The sequence below is a fragment of the Schistocerca nitens genome, chromosome 3 (genome assembly GCF_023898315.1).
Source record: "Schistocerca nitens isolate TAMUIC-IGC-003100 chromosome 3, iqSchNite1.1, whole genome shotgun sequence".
NCBI lineage: Eukaryota > Metazoa > Arthropoda > Insecta > Orthoptera > Acrididae > Schistocerca > Schistocerca nitens.
The window spans coordinates 330,033,351-330,054,580 of NC_064616.1; the positions used below are offsets into that span (position 1 = coordinate 330,033,351).

A 21,230-nucleotide genomic window follows, 5' to 3' on the forward strand; every position below is an offset into this window, starting at 1 on the left:
CTGGCCCATTTAGGACATGTCATCTCCAACTGCTTGGGCACAGATTTTGCTGAAGTAAGGGGTATGGCAAGGGGTTAAAGAATGGAACTCCTCTGTATAAAACAGATTCAAACTTCTGGTAACTTTACAAATCAGTTAATGTGTTATAAGTAATTGTTGTTTAGCATGTAAGTGGGATAAAGCTTAGAAAATGTTTGAACTTTACATTTAAAGTTTGTTTAGAAGTTGTTAAGTGCTCTCATTATCAAACACTGGGTTAGTATATTCTGGGTAATTTATGATTTCTTTTAAACAAGAGCTAGTTTATCACACATCTGAATGTTTATGAAAGCAGACCTACTGAACTGTGTGTCATACACTGATTTAATTATACAGCTACATTCAGTGGAGTATGTGTATACTGTCTGCAAAACATATTGAGAATAGTACTAATAATGACATAATAAATTAAAATATCATCATCATGTGGCAGTTTTTCATGCATCTCAGTGTTTATGATGACAGAACTAAAGAAGCAATGTATTAAAATGTTAGGCCTGATGTGGCCGTTTTACTTTATGAAAAGTGAAATATACTAAGTGAAAAAATTTTCTTTGCATCATTTTGTAGGGAATGTCAGTGAGAAAAGTTTCATAAAGGTTTGATATTATATATTAAGTTTGATGCAAATCGTGAAGTGTTCTCTTTCTCAAATACTCCCCCTCCTTGCCCATCTCCCCCCTCCCCCTCCTTGCCCGTCTCCCCCCTCCCCCTCCTTGCCCATCTCCCCCTCCCCCTCCTTGCCCGTCTCCCCCCTCCCCTCCTTGCCCGTCTCCCCCCTCCCCCTCCCCCTCCTTGCCCGTCTCCCTCCTCCCCCTCCACCCCCTCCTTGCCCGTCTCCCCCCTCCCCCTCCTTGCCCGTCTCCCCCCTCCCCCTCCTTGCCCGTCTCCCCCCTCCCCCTCCTTGCCCGTCTCCCCCCTCCCCCTCCTTGCCCGTCTCCCCCCTCCCCCTCCTTGCCCGTCTCCCCCCTCCCCCTCCTTGCCCGTCTCCCCCCTCCCCCTCCTTGCCCGTCTCCCCCCTCCCCCTCCTTGCCCGTCTCCCCCCTCCCCCTCCTTGCCCGTCTCCCCCCTCCCCCTCCTTGCCCGTCTCCCCCCTCCCCCTCCTTGCCCGTCGTCCCCCTCCCCCTCCTTGCCCGTCGTCCCCCCTCCCCCTCCTTGCCCGTCGTCCCCCCTCCCCCTCCTTGCCCGTTTCCCCCCTCCCCCTCCTTGCCCGTCTCCCCCCTCCCCCTCCTTGCCCGTCTCCCCCCTCCCCCTCCTTGCCCGTCTCCCCCCTCCCCCTCCTTGCCCGTCTCCCCCCTCCCCCTCCTTGCCCGTCTCCCCCTCCCCCTCCTTGCCCGTCTCCCCCTCCCCCTCCTTGCCCGTCTCCCCCTCCCCCTCCTTGCACGTCTCCCCCTCCTTGCCCGTCTCCCCCCTCCCCCTCCTTGCACGTCTCCCCCTCCTTGCCCGTCTCCCCCTCCTTGCCCGTCTCCCCCTCCTTGCCCGTCTCCCCCTCCCCCTCCTTGCCCGTCTCCCCCTCCCCCTCCTTGCCCGTCTCCCTCCTCCCCCTCCTTGCCCGTCTCCCCCTCCCCCTCCTTGCCCGTCTCCCTCCTCCCCCTCCACCCCTTCCTTGCCCGTCTCCCCCCTCCCCCTCCTTGCCCGTCTCCCCCCTCCCCCTCCTTGCCCGTCTCCCCCTCCCCCTCCTTGCCCGTCTCCCCCCTCCCCCTCCTTGCCCGTCTCCCCCTCCCCCTCCTTGCCCGTCTCCCCCCTCCCCCTCCTTGCCCGTCTCCCCCCTCCCCCTCCTTGCCCGTCTCCCCCCTCCCCCTCCTTGCCCGTCTCCCCCCTCCCCCTCCTTGCCCGTCTCCCCCCTCCCCCTCCTTGCCCGTCTCCCCCTCCCCCTCCTTGCCCGTCTCCCCCTCCCCCTCCTTGCCCGTTTCCCCCCTCCCCCTCCTTGCCCGTCTCCCCCCTCCCCCTCCTTGCCCGTCTCCCCCCTCCCCCTCCTTGCCCGTCTCCCCCCTCCCCTCCTTGCCCGTCTCCCCCCTCCCCTCCTTGCCCGTCTCCCCCTCCCCCTCCTTGCCCGTCTCCCCCCTCCACCTCCTTGCCCGTCTCCCCCCTCCACCTCCTTGCCCGTCTCCCCCCTCCACCTCCTTGCCCGTCTCCCCCCTCCACCTCCTTGCCCGTCTCCCCCCTCCACCTCCTTGCCCGTCTCCCCCCTCCACCTCCTTGCCCGTCTCCCCCTCCACCTCCTTGCCCGTCTCCCCCTCCACCTCCTTGCCCGTCTCCCCCTCCACCTCCTTGCCCGTCTCCCCCTCCACCTCCTTGCCCGTCTCCCCCTCCACCTCCTTGCCCGTCTCCCCCTCCACCTCCTTGCCCGTCTCCCCCTCCACCTCCTTGCCCGTCTCCCCCTCCACCTCCTTGCCCGTCTCCCCCTCCACCTCCTTGCCCGTCTCCCCCTCCACCTCCTTGCCCGTCTCCCCCTCCACCTCCTTGCCCGTCTCCCCCTCCACCTCCTTGCCCGTCTCCCCCTCCACCTCCTTGCCCGTCTCCCCACTCCCCCTCCTTGCCCGTCTCCCCACTCCCCCTCCCCCTCCTTGCCCGTCTCCCCACTCCCCCTCCCCCTCCTTGCCCGTCTCCCCACTCCCCCTCCTTGCCCGTCTCCCCACTCCCGCTCCCCCTCCTTGCCCGTCTCCCAACTCCCCCTCCCCCTCCTTGTCCGTCTCCCAACTCCCCCTCCCCCTCCTTGCCCGTCGCCCAACTCCCCCTCCCACTCGTTGCCCGTCGCCCAACTCCCCCTCCCCCTCGTTGCCCGTCTCCCCACTCCCCCTCCTCCTTGCCCGTCTCCCCACTCCCCCTCCCCCTCCTTGCCCGTCACCCCCCTCCCCCTCCTTGCCCGTCACCCCCCTCCCCCTCCTTGCCCGTCTCCCCCTCCCCCTCCTTGCCCGTCTCCCCCTCCCCCTCCTTGCCCGTCTCCCCCTCCCCCTCCTTGCCCGTCTCCCCCTCCCCCTCCTTGCCCGTCTCCCCCTCCCCCTCCTTGCCCGTCTCCCCCTCCCCCTCCTTGCCCGTCTCCCCCTCCCCCTCCTTGCCCGTCTCCCCCTCCCCCTCCTTGCCCGTCTCCCCCTCCCCCTCCTTGCCCGTCTCCCCCTCCCCCTCCTTGCCCGTCTCCCCCTCCCCCTCCTTGCCCGTCTCCCCCTCCCCCTCCTTGCCCGTCTCCCCCTCCCCCTCCTTGCCCGTCTCCCCCTCCCCCTCCTTGCGCCTCTCCCCCTCCCCCTCCTTGCGCCCCTCCCCCTCCCCCTCGTTGCCCGTCTCCCCCTCGTTGCCCGTCTCCCCCTCGTTGCCCGTCTCCCCCTCGTTGCCCGTCTCCCCCTCGTTGCCCGTCTCCCCCTCGTTGCCCGTCTCCCCCTCGTTGCCCGTCTCCCCCTCGTTGCCCGTCTCCCCCTCGTTGCCCGTCTCCCCCTCGTTGCCCGTCTCCCCCTCGTTGCCCGTCTCCCCCTCGTTGCCCGTCTCCCCCTCGTTGCCCGTCTCCCCCTCGTTGCCCGTCTCCCCCTCGTTGCCCGTCTCCCCCTCGTTGCCCGTCTCCCCCTCGTTGCCCGTCTCCCCCTCGTTGCCCGTCTCCCCCTCGTTGCCCGTCTCCCCCTCGTTGCCCGTCTCCCCCTCGTTGCCCGTCTCCCCCTCGTTGCCCGTCTCCCCCTCGTTGCCCGTCTCCCCCTCGTTGCCCGTCTCCCCCTCGTTGCCCGTCTCCCCCTCGTTGCCCGTCTCCCCCTCGTTGCCCGTCTCCCCCTCTCCCTCCTTGCCCGTCTCCCCCTCTCCCTCCTTGCCCGTCTCCCCCTCTCCCCCTCTCCCTCCTTGCCCGTCTCCCCCTCTCCCTCCTTGCCCATCTACCCCTTCCCCCTCCTCCCTCTCCCTCCTTGCCCATCTACCCCTTCCCCCTCCTCCCTCTCCCTCCTTGCCCATCTACCCCTTCCCCCTCCTCCCTCTCCATCCCCCTCCTCCCCGTCCCCCTCCTCCCCCCGCCCCCCTCCTCCCCCGCCCCCCTCCTCCCCCGCCCCCCTCCTCCCCCGGCCCCCTCCTCCCCCGCCCCCCTCCTCCCCCGGCCCCCTCCTCCCCCGCCCCCCTCCTCCCCCGGCCCCCTCCTCCCCCGCCCCCCTCCTCCCCCGGCCCCCTCCTCCCCCGCCCCCCTCCTCCCCCGGCCCCCTCCTCCCCCGGCCCCCTCCTCCCCCCTCCCCCGTCCCCTCCCCCTCCCCCTCTCTGCCCGTCTCCCATGTCCCCTCTCTGCACGTCTCCCCCCCCCCCCCCCCCCCGACTGCAAAACTGAAAATAATGATTAGTCTTTCAGTATCAGTTATGTGGAACTTCTGTTGATGCTGTGTCATTATACTGCAGTGTGATGGAACTGTGAAGTCAAGACAGTGCTACACAGCTGCCATACTAAATTACTATTGGCGGTCTTTGGTCTTCCATATTTTACTTTCATGTTGAGTAATTATCCGCTCCTGGGGGACACCACATTATCATAGACACCTTTAGTGTCGTATGGGAGTATTTGTGAGTGTCAGTGACGCTGATGGCAATGCCAGCAGTAGCGCAGCTACTCGCAGGCTCACCCTAACCAGACAGGCATCAGCCAATGGGCATGATGAAGTGCGTCCCACAATTTAGGGGAGGGAGGGCTGGGTTTTTATCGGGGAACTCCACCAGCAGTGGTTGGGTATAGGTATGACGAGCCCAGGTTTTCCAAGCTGGGGACTGATGAACAGTGCCAGACCTCTTGTGCTGTAAACTCAGGGCATACTTCAGCTATCATTGTTAGGTGCAGCAGTAGAATGTTGGATGTTTCAGAGAACGGGGGCCCTGGCTGCACTGCTTGGACTGCAAGTAACGTAAATATCAATATATATCAAAAGAACTCACCGTCAAGGTGTGCTGTGTGATGAGTTAGTTAATGGCTGTGGAACTAAAACAGTTTGTAGCGGGCACCTCTTCAGCACCTTTGCACCCCCACCCCCTCTCGAAGTTGTGTAAGACTTGGGGATTTGTCTAACTTGATGCTTGTTTCCCTGGCAGCTCTTGGGATCCATGTGGAGTGACCCAAATTCACATCTACTGCTGATAGGATCAGTGTACCATTAGGTAGTACCTACACCCACCTAACAAAGAGAACTTGTTTGGTCAGTTCGCCTGTTTAGTACTCTCAAAATTATAGTAACGGGCCGTAGTCTGCCACAACACCTACATTGTAATCAAGGGAGCGGAGGGACCCTTCGGATGTTCTCCCCTTTCTATATTCACAAGAGATTGCAGGTTATTGCTGGGTTCTTAAAAATGTGTTGAGTAACTTGATAATGGAACACCTGTAATTGAAACTGCCACATCAAACCATGTATATAAGCTCCTGGGACACCCTTCACTCTTCTGTAAAGGTATGGATTCCTGCACCAATATAAAGGAGATGGACCTCTGAGGAATTGTGTGAAGAATGAAAAAAAAAAAAAAAAAATGGGTTTCATAAGTGCAGAACTATATGTGGATAGTCATTGGAACGTTGGAAAAAACTGCAACATTTATTCTAATGTTAAACACTCTAGAATTACCTTGCATCTTATAGCCATCTTGAGGTTTGACGATTAGTTCTCAACCCAGCCCAATGCTTCAAATGTCAATGATTCGGTCATACTGCTATGACATGTAACCGAAGGGCTGTGTGTGGAAGTTGTGGAGGCTCAGCTCACGGGTTTCCTCAAAAATGTATAAATTGCTCTGGGATCGCCCAGTATGGAGCAGAAAGTCTGGGTTTCATAATGAGAAAAGGAAATTCAGAAGTTCAAAGTAACGCTACCCTGTTCTGAAGCTAAAAAAAGCTTTAAGCTTTCAACCTGGTGTTTGCCACTTCTTAAGTATTCCGTCACCAAGTGTGAAGCATCCACATAAACTGATACTGCAGTAGCCAGCAGAAAGATCGCGGGAGGCGCACGTTGGCATGGCGCGTCACGGACAGTAGTTGCCGCAAGTGAAGTCCCTTCCACCAGAGGGCACGCGAGAATTCAGCCGCGCCCTCTGCCGGCAGAACAACAACAACAACTCAGGCAGCACGGACCGTTCCCAGTCAGTTGGATATCGAGCATGCCTAACGGACAGTTCCCAGTCTACACTATGTGAAGTGCGACAGACATCGTGAATCGTGTTACTACACAATTGGCGATGAGTAGGGTCATTCTTTCGCGTGATGTGCCATTGTTCCGGTTTTGCAGCTTATCTACGGCATGGAGGATTTAGTGCGGGTTTTGGTTGAGCAGCAGAAGGAACTAATGGCAACCATAACACAAGCGCTACCGGCGTTGCTCTCCACGTGGTCTGCTCCAGTGCCATTGCCTCCTCCCTTTCCCCTGTATGACGAGACGGCGGAGGATTGGCACGCATATGAATATCGCCTTCGGCAGCATTTCCTGGCATTTCATGTTGCCGATGCGGAGGTATGTCGTGCTCTTTTCTTGTCTTGGATATCTCCCTCACTGTATCATGTTTTGCGGCAGCTAGCGCCATTGCAGGAACCCTCGTCCTTGTCTTTTGACGCATTGTGCTCCTTGCCGTCTTCATATTATTGCCGCCGCATGCATGTTGTGGCGGCTAGGGTCGAGTTCTATCAATGGAAGAAACAGCCCCATTGCAGGAACCCTCGTCCTTGTCTTTTGACGCATTGTGCTCCTTGCCGTCTTCATATTATTGCCGCCGCATGCATGTTGTGGCGGCTAGGGTCGAGTTCTATCAATGGAAGAAACAGCCCCATCAGTCTTACCGGGCGTGGGCCGCTACTCTGCACAGTCTTAGTCGCACGTGTCATTTTGTCACGGAGCAGTTGCCAGAGTCGTATGCCCATGTTATGGTGCGCAACGTCATTGTTTGGTCGGCCCCTATATGGAGGTCCGGCAACGGGCCCTGCAGTTGGAAGACCCTTCCCTTGAGGAAGTCCTGTCCACTGTTCAATCGTATGAAGTCTTTCATGCCGCAGGTCAACAGTTGGAAGCACAGTGTGACGTCGCGGCACGGCCGCGTCCACTGCGTCCGGGGTGGACAACGTGCGAGCAGTACAATCCGGCCGCTCCCACACGGCGCGTAAACAGAGTTCAGGCCGCCGGCCCCTGTTACCGTCCTGTGCGTCGTGCTATATACATGATGATCAGTCAGAATGCCCCCAGCATTGGACCATTTGTCGCAAATGTAATAAAAAAGGACACATTGCTAAAGTTTGCCGCTCAGCCTCAAACGAATCGAAGGAAGCAGGTACAGAGGACATGGACGTTGACATTCAGGAAGTTTCATCGGGCAAGGCTCCCGACGCACCAGCACACAAACTCTTTATCGAGGTGTCGGTTCGGTCGCGCCGACTACAACTGCAAGTAGATACGGGCGCGCAGTTCCCTTGTTGAATGCACAAACTTACTCCGACCTTGGGTCGCCCCCGTTGGCGCCAGTTTACCGGCGTCTCCGCTGTTATGATAAACAGTTCATTCCCATCCTGGGTCAACTCACTACCGACGTTACTTACAAATCAGTCACTGAGCCTCTTACTTTTATTGTTGTCAGTGATGCGAGCTCCGCTAACCTTTTTGGATTGGATGCCTTTCAAGATTTCGGTATTTCTATCGCAGACACCATACAGTTGGTCTCCGAAGACGTTCCCTATCAATCATTGGAATCTTTGACCTCTGACTTTAAGGATATCTTGGAGGAGGGCCTGGGGCGTGTTTCAGACTTTGAAGCTCACTTGACGTTGAAGGCGTCGGCTCGCCCGCATTTTCTACGCGTGAGGCAGATCCTCTCGGCTCTCCGCCATCAGGTAAAAGCAGAGCTAGACTGGCTGGCAGCCCTCGGGGTTGTTCTTCCCATTTCTTCTAGTGAGTGGGCTTCGCCTCTCGTTATTGTCAGGAATCCCTTGGGAAAATTACATCTTCGTGGCGATTTCAAGGCCACCATTAATTCCCAGTTGGTGGTGGACACCTATCCCTTGCCTCGTTCTGATGAATTGTTCTCCGACGTGGCGGGAGGCCAATATTTTTCGAAAATCGATCTTTCGGAGGCTTGTCATCAGATACCACTTGATGAGGACTCCAAACGGCTGGCGGTCGCCAACACCCCGTTTGGCCTTTACCAATACCAGCGGTTGGCCTTCAGAATATCCAGTACCCCGGCGATATTTCAGCATTATCTTGAGCACGTCACGTCGACAATCCCTCATTGTATTAATTACCTGGACGACATAATTGTCACAGGCCGCAGCACGAAGGAACACTTGCACAACCTTCGAACCCTCTTTCTCAAATTCAGGTCCGTGGGCCTGCGTTGCAACCTGCAAGAGTCGAACTTCTTCCAACCGTCCATTGAGTATGTGAGCCACACCATCTCTCGGCACGGCATCCAGCCGCTAGGAAGTTTGGTCCAAGGTATCGTCGACCTTCCGCGGCCCGCTTCGCTGAAGGAGTTACAAGCTATTTTAGGCAAGATTGCCTATTACCACTGGTTCATTCCCAGGGCTTCCACCACAGCCCGCCCTCTGTACTGCCTTCTGAGCAAGGGTGTTCCTTTTGATTGGTCACCTGCATGCGAGCGGGCGTTCACCTCGTTGAAGGGCCTCCTCACATCAGCGCCTTGTTTGGCTACTTTTGACCCCAATAAGCCATTGGTCCTGGCTACAGATGCTTCGCAGTATGGGGAGGGGGCGGTCCTGGCCCATCGCAATGCAGGTAGCTCCGAGCAGCCATTGGCGTTTGCGTCTAAAACTCTTAGCCCCACACAGGCCCATTACTCCCACGTGGAAAAAGAGGCTTTGGCCATTGTCTACACTGTTACCAAGTTTCACCCTTTCTTGTATCGCACGAAGTTTCAGTTAATCACTGACCATAAGCCATTAATATCGTTATTTGGCTCCGCCTCTCAGATTGCGGATAGGGCGGCCCACAGACTGCAGCGCTGGGCATTGTTCCTCTCTAAGTACCATTATGACATTCATTTCACCCTACCGGGCAGCATGCCAACGCTGATGCTCTTTCCCGTCTTCCGGTGGGCCCGGATCCTAAGTTCGATCGGGAGGAGATTATGTGTTTTCATTTGGATGTGGCGTCCCACCAAGCGGTTGATGGCTTCCCGATCACTAGTTCTAGAGTCGCCAGGGAAACGGCAGCTGACCCGGTTCTCCGGCAAGTAGTTTGCCTCGTTTAGCAGGGGTGGTCGTCCCGACCTACTGGCCGGGCCTTGGACCATCTTCGTAATTATTTTGTTCTACGAGGACCGCCTCTCAGTTTTGGAAGGAGTTCTCCTTCTGGCTACCGATGATACAGCTCCTCGTGTGGTTGTTCCTGCAAGTTTGCGAAGGGAGGTCCTCACGTTATTACATGAGGGGCACTGGGGTGTTTCCCGTACTAAAACTTTGGCTCGCAGACATGTGTACTGGCCCGGTATTGACAGGGAAATTGAGCACTTGGTGGCCGCCTGTTCCCAGTGTACGAACCAACAGGCATCTCCCAGGTCAGCGTTCTCTTCATGGTCTCCTGCAACCCAGGCATGGGAACGTGTTCACATAGATTTTGCAGGCCCGTTTTTCAATGGTTTTTGGCTCATTGTCATTGATGGTTATTCCCGATTCCCATATGTGGTTTGCTGCTCCTCAACGACTTCAGAAGTTGCAATCCAGGCACTTACAAAAATCTTTTCTGTGGAAGGTCTGCCAGTTACCCTGGTATCGGACAATGGACCTCAGTTTATTTCGCAGACCTTCCAGGATTTTTGTAGGCGCTTCGGTATTCAGCACGTTTGCTCTCCCCCCTTTCATCCACAATCAAATGGGGAAGCCGAGCACATGGTGTGCACATTTAAGACGCAGATGAAAAAATATGTGCACAAATTTCCTGCAGGTGAGGCATTGACGTTCTTCTTGACGGCATACCGGCCCACACCGATGGGAGAACTCAGCCCCACAGAGCTCCTCCACGGGCGCCAACCTAGGACTCTACTGCACCTCCTCTGGCCTGGTCCTCACCAGTCTTCGCAAAATGGGGTACCCGACTTTCCACCGGGTATGTCGGTCCGGGCACGTGGGTTTGGTCGCAATCCATGTTGCATACCGACGGTGGTCATGCGTCGCAATGGCCGCCGGCTCTATACCTTGCATGCGGGGGACCGAGAGGTGCGTCGTCACCAAAATCAGCTACGTCCACGTTTGGGCACCCACCCTCCGACCCCTCAGGCGCCGGCTTCCCCATTGCCGGCACCGTGTTGTTTTCTCAGGGGCTCCTACCGCCCCTCTTCCCTGTGACTCCGCCACACTGCGATGGTTCTCAGCCTGGGAGGCCTCCGGTAGCTCCAGCACCGGCATCGCCATTGCTCAAGATGCTCCGGCGAGAGCCGGCCACCTTCGCAGGCCTGGTTTCTCCCGAGGCTGGTTCACCTGTGGTCGTGCCTTCCCCCATCGTCCCCGCCACTGGATCTAGCCCCTCCCAAGGTAGAAAGGGATCCAGAGTTTGACAGCTTGTCGCCCGTTCTGTCCCGGGCTCCGGTGGTGGGACGACGGGGGAGTCTTTGTGTGGGTCACTTCCAACCGTATTTGAAGGTTCCGGCTCAAGGGTTGGCAGATCTCCCGGACTCCAGCCTTCCAATGGACGTGAAGGTCATCGCTACGGCACGACTCTCCACCTTCCGACGCAGTGGATCACAGTGGCTTCACTCCCCCCCCCCCCCCCCCCCCCCACCTCTCCCCCCTTGAAGGAGGAGGAGTGCAGTAGCCACCAGAAAGATTGCAGGAGACGCACATCAGCACAGCGCGTCACGGACAGTAGTTGCCGCAAGTAAAGTCCCGTCCACCACCAGAGGGCACGCGAGAATTCTGCCACGCCCTCTGCCCCGGTGGAACAACAACTCAGGCAGCACGGGCCGTGCCCAGTCAGTTGGACATCGGGCATGCCTAGTGGACAGTTCCTGGTCTACACTATGTGAAGTGCGACGGGCATTGTGAATCGTGTTACTACAGATACCATAGATTCAAGTATGAGGACATGCATTTCTCAGTGTACCTCGGGGGGGGGGGGGGGGGGTCAGGGTTGGAGGAATCTACATTTGAACCCAAAATCACAAAATCATTCGAAAGCCATTGACGATGGACTTGGATCCTCACCCACATACTACTGCATATCATCAGATGCCCACTAAGCCATCCTCTCTCTCTACCCCTGCCCCTGCAAGCAACTCCTCCTGTAAGTAAGGAAAAAAGTTGCTTGAAATTGAATAAAGTGACAGCTACACCTTTGAATCAGTGAGCAGTCTTCCTTTCTGATTGTGATTTTACTGTTGAGGATATTGATACCCACGTGGAGGAACCGGTGAGCCAGGCACTGTCTAATGTCCCCTACCTCTTCAGTAAATCACTGCCATCAACGGATAACAACAACGACAACCGTCGCTAATCAGTGGCTCCCACTGGAACATCTTTGTTGTAGTGGAACTTAAAATGGATTCCAATCACATTTGGTATCATTATAGCTCCTGGCCAGGAGAGCATTCTGCATCTGCTTACAATAATCTCATTTGAAAGTCACTGACGTACCTGCATTAAAGGATTGCCACCCCTACAGGAAGCATGATGTTAATGGAGACAGGGCTAGGGATGGAGCAGTTGTTGTCATCAGTGACAGATGCACTTCTCTCCTGTCCTGTCCCACTTACCATGGCCACACCAACAGTTGCAGTGGAAGTTGTCACACCGCTTAAAATCAGGTTGTGTTCTTTATATCTTCCACCTGCTGATCTGTTGGAAGCAGATGCATTTACAGAACTCTTCCCAGCATACCTCCGCCTTTTCCTCTTCATGTGGGACTTCAGTGTACATAATATTCTGCGGGGTTTGACTACCACTTTCTCTGGTCAAATTTTCAAGTGCCTCACCCATTCAGATAATATCTGCCTTTTGAACTGTGGTCAGATGACGCACTTTTCCACAGCTACATTGTCATTTTCAGCCGCTGATGTTGTTTTTGCCCCCGAGTTATTGCAGACTTAGTTCAGTGGGAAGGGGGGACAGATTTGCATTCCAGTAACTACTTTCTGGTGTGGATTCGTGTGCTCACTTGGACTGCAGTTGGCAGGAGATCACGAAAATGGATGTTCAAAGGCCAAATTGATCATGATACATGTTCGAACAACAGAATTGTGCCCAGGAGCTGGTGGACTATGTAACCTGTGAGATTCTAGGAGCTGCCACAGATTCCGTTCCCGAGTCTAGCAAGAACCTCAGGCAACGACCTGTCCCATGGTGGAATGACAGATGTCTCTTGACAATTGGAGGCAAGTGTGCAGCTTTGCGGAAACTCAAATATCATCCAACTATGGAAAATCTATGGGTCTTCAAATCTGTTATAGAACAAGTGAGGTGAGTGATAAAGGAACAGAGGAGGAACTCCAGGAAGGAATTTGTGACCTCATTAATTGGCAAGTTTGGGACTCATAAAGGCAGATTTCAGGCAGTGCCAGTACACCTCACCTTACGCCCTTGCTGAGAAGCGGGTTCTTGGTGGACACTACTAAAAACATGGCCCAGTTTGTAGCTGAACACAATTTTACTGTCACTGAGTTAGTCAGACAGACTCCTGCATTCCTGGTGTTTCATAGGACTGTGGAGATAGGAAGCTCTGCTTCTTCTCGTAAAATGATGTGATCTGCAATCTTCCATTCTCCACGTGGAAATTGAAATCAGCTCTGTTCATGGCCAGGGACATCGCTCCAGGACTTGTTATGCCATCCTCTATCATCTATTCTTTGAAATCAAAAATCAGAGGGAATCTCCTGTCTTGTTTCAATCAGGTCTGGTTTCATGATCTGTACCCTACAACTTGGAAGGAGGAAACACTAATTGCAGTATGGAAATCAGGCAAGGCTTGTACAGATCCTAACAGTTCTGCAGTGTAGCCCTTACCAGTTGTATGTGTAAGACTCTCGAGCATATAGTCAACCACAGCCTCATCTGGCTCAAATTCCGAGGTCACCTGTGGTGTTCCCAGTGCAGTTTCAGGTGCTGTCATTCTGCCCATGACAGTTCTGCTGGAGATGGTGATACAGGATTCCTTTTCTGACACCAAAACCATATGTTTGGTGATTTTTACTTCAAAGGAGCATACACAACCATTTGGAGATAAAACATCCTTCACCAACTACATGAATGGAGACTACGTGATCATCTACCACTTCTTATCTAATCCTTCCTTGAGGATTGATGCTTAAACTGTCGCATTGGTGCAGCTTTTTTGATTGGTGCATTCAGGACAGTGGGGTCCTCAAGGCAGTGTACTCAGTGTTACATTTTTTTCAATCGCTATCAGTGGCATCTCGTCCACAGTCAGGAGCCCAGTTAAGTGCGCTTTGTTGGTGAATGACTTCACAGTCTTCTGCTCATCCTCTGATCATATAACGACAATGAGGCAACTAGAGCTGACTGACCATGAGGGGGCTGGAAGCTTGCACTAATAAAACTGCTTTTAGGATTTCACCCGAGATGTGTCAATTTTAACCATGTTCTTTCAAGTTTTAATCAACCAGAGCTCATAGTGGGGACAATATATATATTTTTTTTTTACATTTTAAGGACACTGCGCACTTTTTAGGCCTACTGTAACTCGAAATTAACCTGGCTCCTGCACCTGAGAGACCAGTGAACGAAGTACTTCAAAACATTGACCATTTTGAAATGCCTCAGGGGCCATGCAAGGGGACGTGATAGGTCCCACATTCTGCAGTTTTAGAGGCCATTTTTCAGATCATGGTTAGATTATGGATGTACGGTTTATGGATCGGCCCATATTTCCTACCTGAAGATGTTAGACACTGTCCACCTGACAGCATTCTAATATCGATTTGATCCTTTTGGACCAGCCCAGTTCAGAGTCTGTGTGCGGAGGCTGGTGAACCACCACTCTGGATTCAGCTATGACTCCTTCTGGCTCAACAGGCACTGAAAATCTCTGACATTGGCATTTAGTGTGGCAGTCAAACTCAACTTTGGGTAGCTCTTCGGGAATTGGCCCCATGTGACCAAGCCATTTGGTATACTTACTACTGACTGTCTCAGAGATCTGAGTATGTTAGACCTCCGAATACACAGTCAGGGATGGAACAGATTGCTACCTTGGTGTCCTCAGAGGCCCAGAGTGATTGTAAGCTTGACGCAGTACAAGAAAACTTGTACTCCAGATTACATTTTTACAACTCTGTTTTCTTCAGTTTAAAGTACAACCACAGTTTTATTTTGTTTGTATGGATGGATCCCAGAAAGAGAACACTCTTGGTTGTTCAGCTGTTTCCCCTAATAGGGTTTTCAAAGTGTGCCTTCTGGAACAATTTACAAATTAGGATGCGAAGTTATATGGAATTATCTTGGCACTGGATTAGATTCGCAAGCATCACAGTAAGAGGTTTCTCATCCATTTTAACCCACTCAGTGCACTACAAATGATCCACCAAATTTATCCAGCATACTAGTTGATTCAGCTGATCTATGACTCCTTACAGTGGCTCCAATACTGTGGCAGGAGGTGATCTTTTTCTGGGTACCTGGACACGCCGGAATTCGGGAGAACAACATAGCTGACAATGAAGCCTAAAAAGCATGTTGGGATGGTCTTGTACGTTGACATGCCCTTCCCTTGTACACTTTCATCTCACTATCTGAGAGATGAATCATGCATCAGTAGGAAACGGAATGATTGAAGGTGACAGAAGACAAACTGTGGTCACTCAAATGAACTACACAGGCATGGTAGACTTATGCCAACCTTACCGATAGCAGGAAGTGCTGCACACCAGACTGCGCATAGGAAATAGCCCTTTAACAAACAGTTTCCTCCTACAGAAAGAGGATCCACCACTCTATGAAGTTTGTTATGTGTATTTAGGCTATGTGTGTCTTATGTACTGACATTAGGACAGCTGAAGACCTGCTTACCATCCTTGCCACCACTGATACCAGTGTTACACAGATTCTGAAATTTTGTGAACTGTTGGATCTCATCCATAAAGTGCTGGAGAGGTGAAGTGGACTTAAATGCATTATAAACTACTCCCCCATGCAAATGACTTATTGACTTTTCCTCAAGGTGCTGATTAGCATGATTTTGGATGTGGGCCATTCAAAATGCCCCGCATCCAAAATTATAATCTTCCTTTCACTGAATATCTCACCAATCTAATTTGAAATTTCTCTGCCAAATAGGCTAGTAAACTTACAATTTAGTTTACAATGCATTTATAAGATATACTTAAACTAATTTTTCCCTTTTCAGTGGAGTTTTTATGAAATTCCATATGAGCATTTGCTAACAAAATTGAAAATATTTCCGGACTCAATAGAGAAACAGCCCTTTATTGCCACTTGGTGTATGCCACATTTTATTATATATTGTGAAAACTGCTGTTTGCTATCACAATGACGGAGCTAATTGTGTTTGTAGATGAAATTACCACTGACCTGGCAACAGTCTGTATCAGAAGTGAGAAACTGCCTCCAGGATGGTCAAAATATGCTGTGCAGAGGAAACCTGGCTATAATGACAAATGGAATGTGTACTATGTAAGGTATGGATGTTCTCTTCACACGTATTTGTTTGATGGTTTTTTTTGTGTGTGTGTGTGTGTGTGTGTGTGTGTGTGTGTGTGTGTGTGTCAAATGAAATGATAATATGCCACTGTAGTATACTCGTCTGTCGAAATGCTCGTTACCACTATTGAAGTAATTAGTATTTTAATCACTTTCACTTTTTCATTAGCTTTCATAGTGTCCTCTTCTTCTTCTTCTTCTTCTTCTTCTTCTTCTTCTTCTTCTTTTTAGATATAATTGTCCTGCACTAGAGACAGATGTGTTTGTAAACATTTTTTTTACATTTCAGTGCACTTTGTAGTGATTAAATTTAAAGTTTAAACACTGCGCATACCTGAAAATTTATTATTATTTGCATTCATTAAAATAGTGCGTATAAGATTGTTTTTCCATTATTCTTCTGGACCTCACATTTTTGAAGCTTATTCAGCTATACCTGCTTGTTTGGTGATATTTTTTTCTCACATCTTCACTACTCGGCCACCTTGTGGATGTTTCTGTGCCTAGCATGTAGAAAATAATGTAAAATTCAGATAAGGATACCTTTACACTGGAGATCAGTCTTGCTTATCCCAAGTGTAGCTCTTCTAATTGGAGTGTCTGTAGTGGAGGATGAAAGAGGAGGATAACTGATACATTTACATTTAGCTTAAATGGCAGAACTATATAAAGGTTGATCTTTCTTTTATTGTGTATTTTGTCTTTATGTTTTTATTTTAATGAGGGATTAGGTCTTAGACTCCATATTTTATACGCATCTCTGTTTAACTAACAGTGATGTTCCATCCTAGATTTCAAAGCACTCAGATATCGAATATCACTGTCATAGTAAAACCAGATGGAACTTGTAGGACAGTGTGAACATCATATCAGGAACTCAGCTGATTTTTTACGTCGTTTGGAGGGACTGAGGCTGAATGACTCTGATATTTTAGTGAGTTTCGATGTGGTCTCTCTCTTCACTCGTGTTCCTCTGTCTGATTCGTTGCGGTTAATTGAAGCCAGGTTTGGTACTGATTTAACTAATCTCTTTAGGCATGTGTTGACATCCACTTACTTTTTATTTAATGACCAGTATTACGAGCAGACAGATGGAGTTGCGATGGGTAGTCCGTTGTCTCCTGTGATCGCAAATTTATTTATGGAAGACTTCGAGGAACGTGCATTGGAGTCGGCGCCTTTAAAACCCGCCTGTTTCTTTAGATACGTTGACGATACCTTCGTTGTTTGGCCTCACGGTAGGGAGAATTTGAATGTCTTTCTAGAACATCTGAACTCGATCCACCCGAACATTCGTTTTACGATGGAGGTGGAAGAGGATGGTTGCCTTCCCTTTCTCGACGTGTTGGTTAGGAGGAAGGATGATGGATCATTGGGACATGCAGTCTACAGGAAACGTACTCACATCGATTTGTACTTACAAGCTAATAGTTGTCACCATTCGGCTCAGCGTGAAGGGGTACTTCGTACCTTGGTACACAGGGCACATGTCGTTTCTGACGCTGAGACTTTGCCAGCTGAGCTGTCCCATCTTGAAGTTACATTTCGTCAAAATGGTTATAGTGATAGACAGATTGAACGTGCGTTGCACTATCGACCAACTGTACATCGGGTGATTGATGATAATTCTGAGTCAACACCTAAGTCTACTGCCTTTTTGCCTTACGTAGGAAACACGTCCAATAAGATCGGTCGTATTTTACGGAAATACGATGTGAAATGTGTTTTCCGACCTCCATCTAAAATTAGAGCACTTTTGAGTTCCGTTAAGGATGATCTTGGATTGCGTAAGGCAGGTGTGTATCGTATTCCCTGTAGCTGCGGTATGGCATATATTGGTCAAACTATCAGGACCGTGGAGGACAGATGTACTGAGCATAAACGGCACACACGATTACAGCAGCCAAATAGATCTGCTATTGCCGAACATTGCTTGGATACTGGTCACCCCATGTTATATAATAACACCGAGATATTGGCATGCACGTCCAGCTATTGGGACAGTGTCATTAAGGAGGCAGTTGAGATTAAACTAGCGAGCAACCTCGTTAACAGGGATGGAGGTTTCTGTTTAAACTCTGTTTGGAATCCGGCTCTCTCCCTTGTCAAAAAACAGAGGAACAGAGTCAATGCTGCCTCACCTGTGAATTCATAGTCTCACTATCGATAGCTCTGACTTTGGTCATCTTTGGTGGCACTAGTGTTCAGTGTGTGTGTTATCTTTCCTGCTTCTGTCGCAGAACCGAGGTATTAAATTTGCATGCACGCCGCCTGTCCGTTGCAGTTTGCCTTGAAAATGGCGGGGTGTTCTCCCGCCGAAATATCGGCGGTCGCTGAAAGTGTTACCTGGCTGAATTCCCGGAAGTTATTTGAAACAGATGGAACTGATAGACGTCTTTTGAAGAGGAAATGGAAATTAATCTATGTTGTTCTATGAGATCAAAAAAGCCACATGTTGGTGTTGCAAGTCACTCCACTCATTCCAAACTATGGCCAAATGTAGAATTATTTGTATTTCATCAATGAAATTTGTGTTTAAAAAAAATTAACATTTGACATTTGATGAATGTGCTGGCTAACGGAATATGAGTTGTGAACCAACTTAACATCTCTAAAGGGAATAGGTTATAAATAATGTCCATACACAGAGTCAGATGTTTGGGAACAAAGTGTTTTACAAGTTCTGTGAAGCACATTAAGGAGGCTGTCTTTACTACTATAGCCTCTGGTTATAACTTTAACATAAGTAACAATGATTACATCACTGTAGTTGCATTGGGGAGGAATGTGGCTGAAAACCCTTGTCTTTAACATGAGGGTAGACTGCCAGTTAGTTGTCATGTGCACATAGAATATTGGATAATGGGGAGAAATGGCAGGGAAATCTATTTCTAGACTTGTGGGGCAGGACAATGACAGTATTAATGGTATGTGTGTGTGTTTGGGTTATTCCTCCTCTATATGTGGCAAATGTTATGCACACTGACATATAGGCTGTAGGAAAGGGATTTTCTGACTTGGGGTATGTAACAGCTATTAGCTAACTTAACTTACCATGTGTCACCAATTTCAAACAGGAGTATTGAGTTCATTGTGGTAGTTGTGAGATAGTGGTTGTTTAATGAAGTGCGAACCTTGGAAGAATTTTTGTTACTTTGAGAATATAACAGAATTTCTGCCTCATCCTGTTTGTGTAAGGTGCTAAATTGTATATTGCAATAGCTCGAACAGTCCACGGGTGTACTGCCGGTCCATAGTGTCCAACGGTGATCAGACATGTCACCACCGTCAGGTGCACTGATGAACTGAGCTCCTGAGGGCAGGCAGCCGTCCTAAATCCCCTTCCCCCGCGAGGCGTTCTCTCCGCGGTCCGCGCCCGCGATTGCGCATCGGTGGTCGCTGAGAGGCTGGCGTCGGCATCTGTGGAGGTGTCGGTGTAACTGCCCCGTCCGCCCTGGGTGCTCGTTCATTTTCTATGGACCGGCAGTACACCCGTGGACTGTTCGAGCAAGAAGTACGCCAGGAGAAGTTGAAGAATCACATGTATATTACAATAATTCAGTTACGCTGGTGAGTTTCCTCTTCATCAGAACTATTGAGAGTTCGTATATAGATCGATCAGAAGTAAATTTGATGTCATGCTCCTCCAGGAATATAGTCATCTCATCAGTTGTGTTATAAACAACACTATTGCCAGGAAGTAATGACATGACTGAGAGAAGTATTTACAAATTTACACTGAAGAAATCTTAACTATCAGATTTAATATACCTCAACAGGTTAATGGAGTTGTGTGCTGCATATTTTCTTTCAGAACAAGTAATTTCTGTAGGCAAGCGACATTCTATTACAACTCATTGTTTATGTTCTAGGTGTACATGTAACTCCCTACACTAAGAACTGTATAAAGATCTTCTGTTTAAATTCTGTTTCAGCCCCGATGGTCAGAAATTACTGAAAAAAATAGATTTACTCCACTACAAGTCTCATTTCCCTGTGCCTGAATATGAGTTTTCATTCAGACCAAAGGACCATAGTGAACTTATTGAGGACTTCAGATTTCAGAGTGTCAATGAACCGCAAGTCAGGTACAGTACTAATTGACATATTGGATTTTATAAGTGGTTGACTCAATGTTGGTATGTGGAAAGTTGTCCACAAAAAGAGTTGTTGTAGCTTTTAAATCTGCTCATGCCATTGTGCTCATGGTCTGTAAGAAGAAATTCTGGAAATGTCTATTCTCCTCTGGCAAATGTTTGCAGCTACTGCCTGCTGTTGCTTTAAGTTAGTATTCCTAATAATAATAATGAACTATTGTATATAAAGTGAAAACACCTATCATATCCACATATATCCTGAAGGACACACCTGCTTTGTCAAGGGGGGAAAATAAATTGTATTTGTGTGGAGGGGGATGGGGGGGGGGTTGCTGTCAAGGATTATGGTGACCATAAGAAATATGTATTTATATCATACTTGCAGTTGCAGACTGATCTGCTGTCATGAAGTGTATGATAAAAGGGGGGATTATCATGCTTCTTCAAAAAAGTCATAAGATGAGAATTCTAGAAGGGGGGGAGGGGGGGTGGAGGGAATCAGTGGCTGAGGTGTTCCCATACATAAGGAAATACAGTCATGGATGTATAGAAAATTATCGACTGTAAGTTAAACATTGTAAGCTTTGATGGGTAAATCCAGCAACCCAGGAAATGCTTACCTCCTTTATATTTTTTGGATGTGAAAGAGTTGTCCTTTTCCTTGTGGGTCACACTCATTATTTGCAGACAGGGAGTAGTCTTCAGAGCCTCTAATTTTAAGTGTGTCACAAGTTACCAAAATTGTCTTTATTACAGATTGAAGGGTATGAAATTTTTGTTTGTATAAGGTGGTATCTCATCTATGTCCTGTAAATAAATCAGAAAGTCATTTACCTGATATATTGTCTTATGTATTTGTGTACTTAGCATGTGGTGCTTGAGAAAAATGCTTGAATGTGAAAGTAGATAAATGTGACTAGGTAAGTCTTATCAACACCCTTGCTCTGCAGTATACTCGAAGAGGTATTAATAACTGTCCTGTTAAGCAATCAGACAACAAGCACCAAGAGAGTTGGTACTTCATTTGACACAATGCACTCTTATTCAGAAGGAAAGTAACTGAATTCGCCAAATATGTACTTCAGATTTTTTTTCACTTTTCCCTAAATATCAGATGGGTTCCAGGATGGGTCCCTCAGAAAGGCCAAAGCCAATTCCTACTCCACCATTGTCCAATTGAACTATGGTTCCATCCATAATTCCAGTGCTATGCCACATGTTTTTTGTTTTTGTATTTTGGGCAGTTGAAAGTTTGTAAATGAGTTACACAATTCATTGTTGAGGGTACAGTTTGAAGCCTAGAAGGTGAAGCCATTGTTAAGTTAGGGAATGCACATCATCCAAGATATTTTTAACATATGTCAACATTTAGACACTGATTTCTCACAGCTGTTAGTAGTAAAGCTTGAATGTGCAGTTGATGTAGTAATACATGCTAAGAATAGGGAACTGTTTCTTGAATTAAGAAATTACTTCATGCTGCACATCTAAGA

General features: G+C 50.0%; 1 protein-coding gene across 2 annotated transcripts in view; it reads left to right on the forward strand.

Moving 5' to 3' along the window:
• The window catches only part of LOC126248293 (uncharacterized), a 289,514-nt gene that overhangs the window by 81,140 nt on the left and 187,144 nt on the right, over positions 1 to 21,230 (forward strand). For both annotated transcript variants that reach the window (XM_049949155.1, XM_049949156.1), the window contains exons 8-9: positions 15,495 to 15,618; positions 19,576 to 19,728. In XM_049949155.1, the coding sequence (XP_049805112.1) occupies positions 15,495 to 15,618; positions 19,576 to 19,728 (277 nt within the window). The remainder of the gene's footprint in view (positions 1 to 15,494; positions 15,619 to 19,575; positions 19,729 to 21,230) is intronic.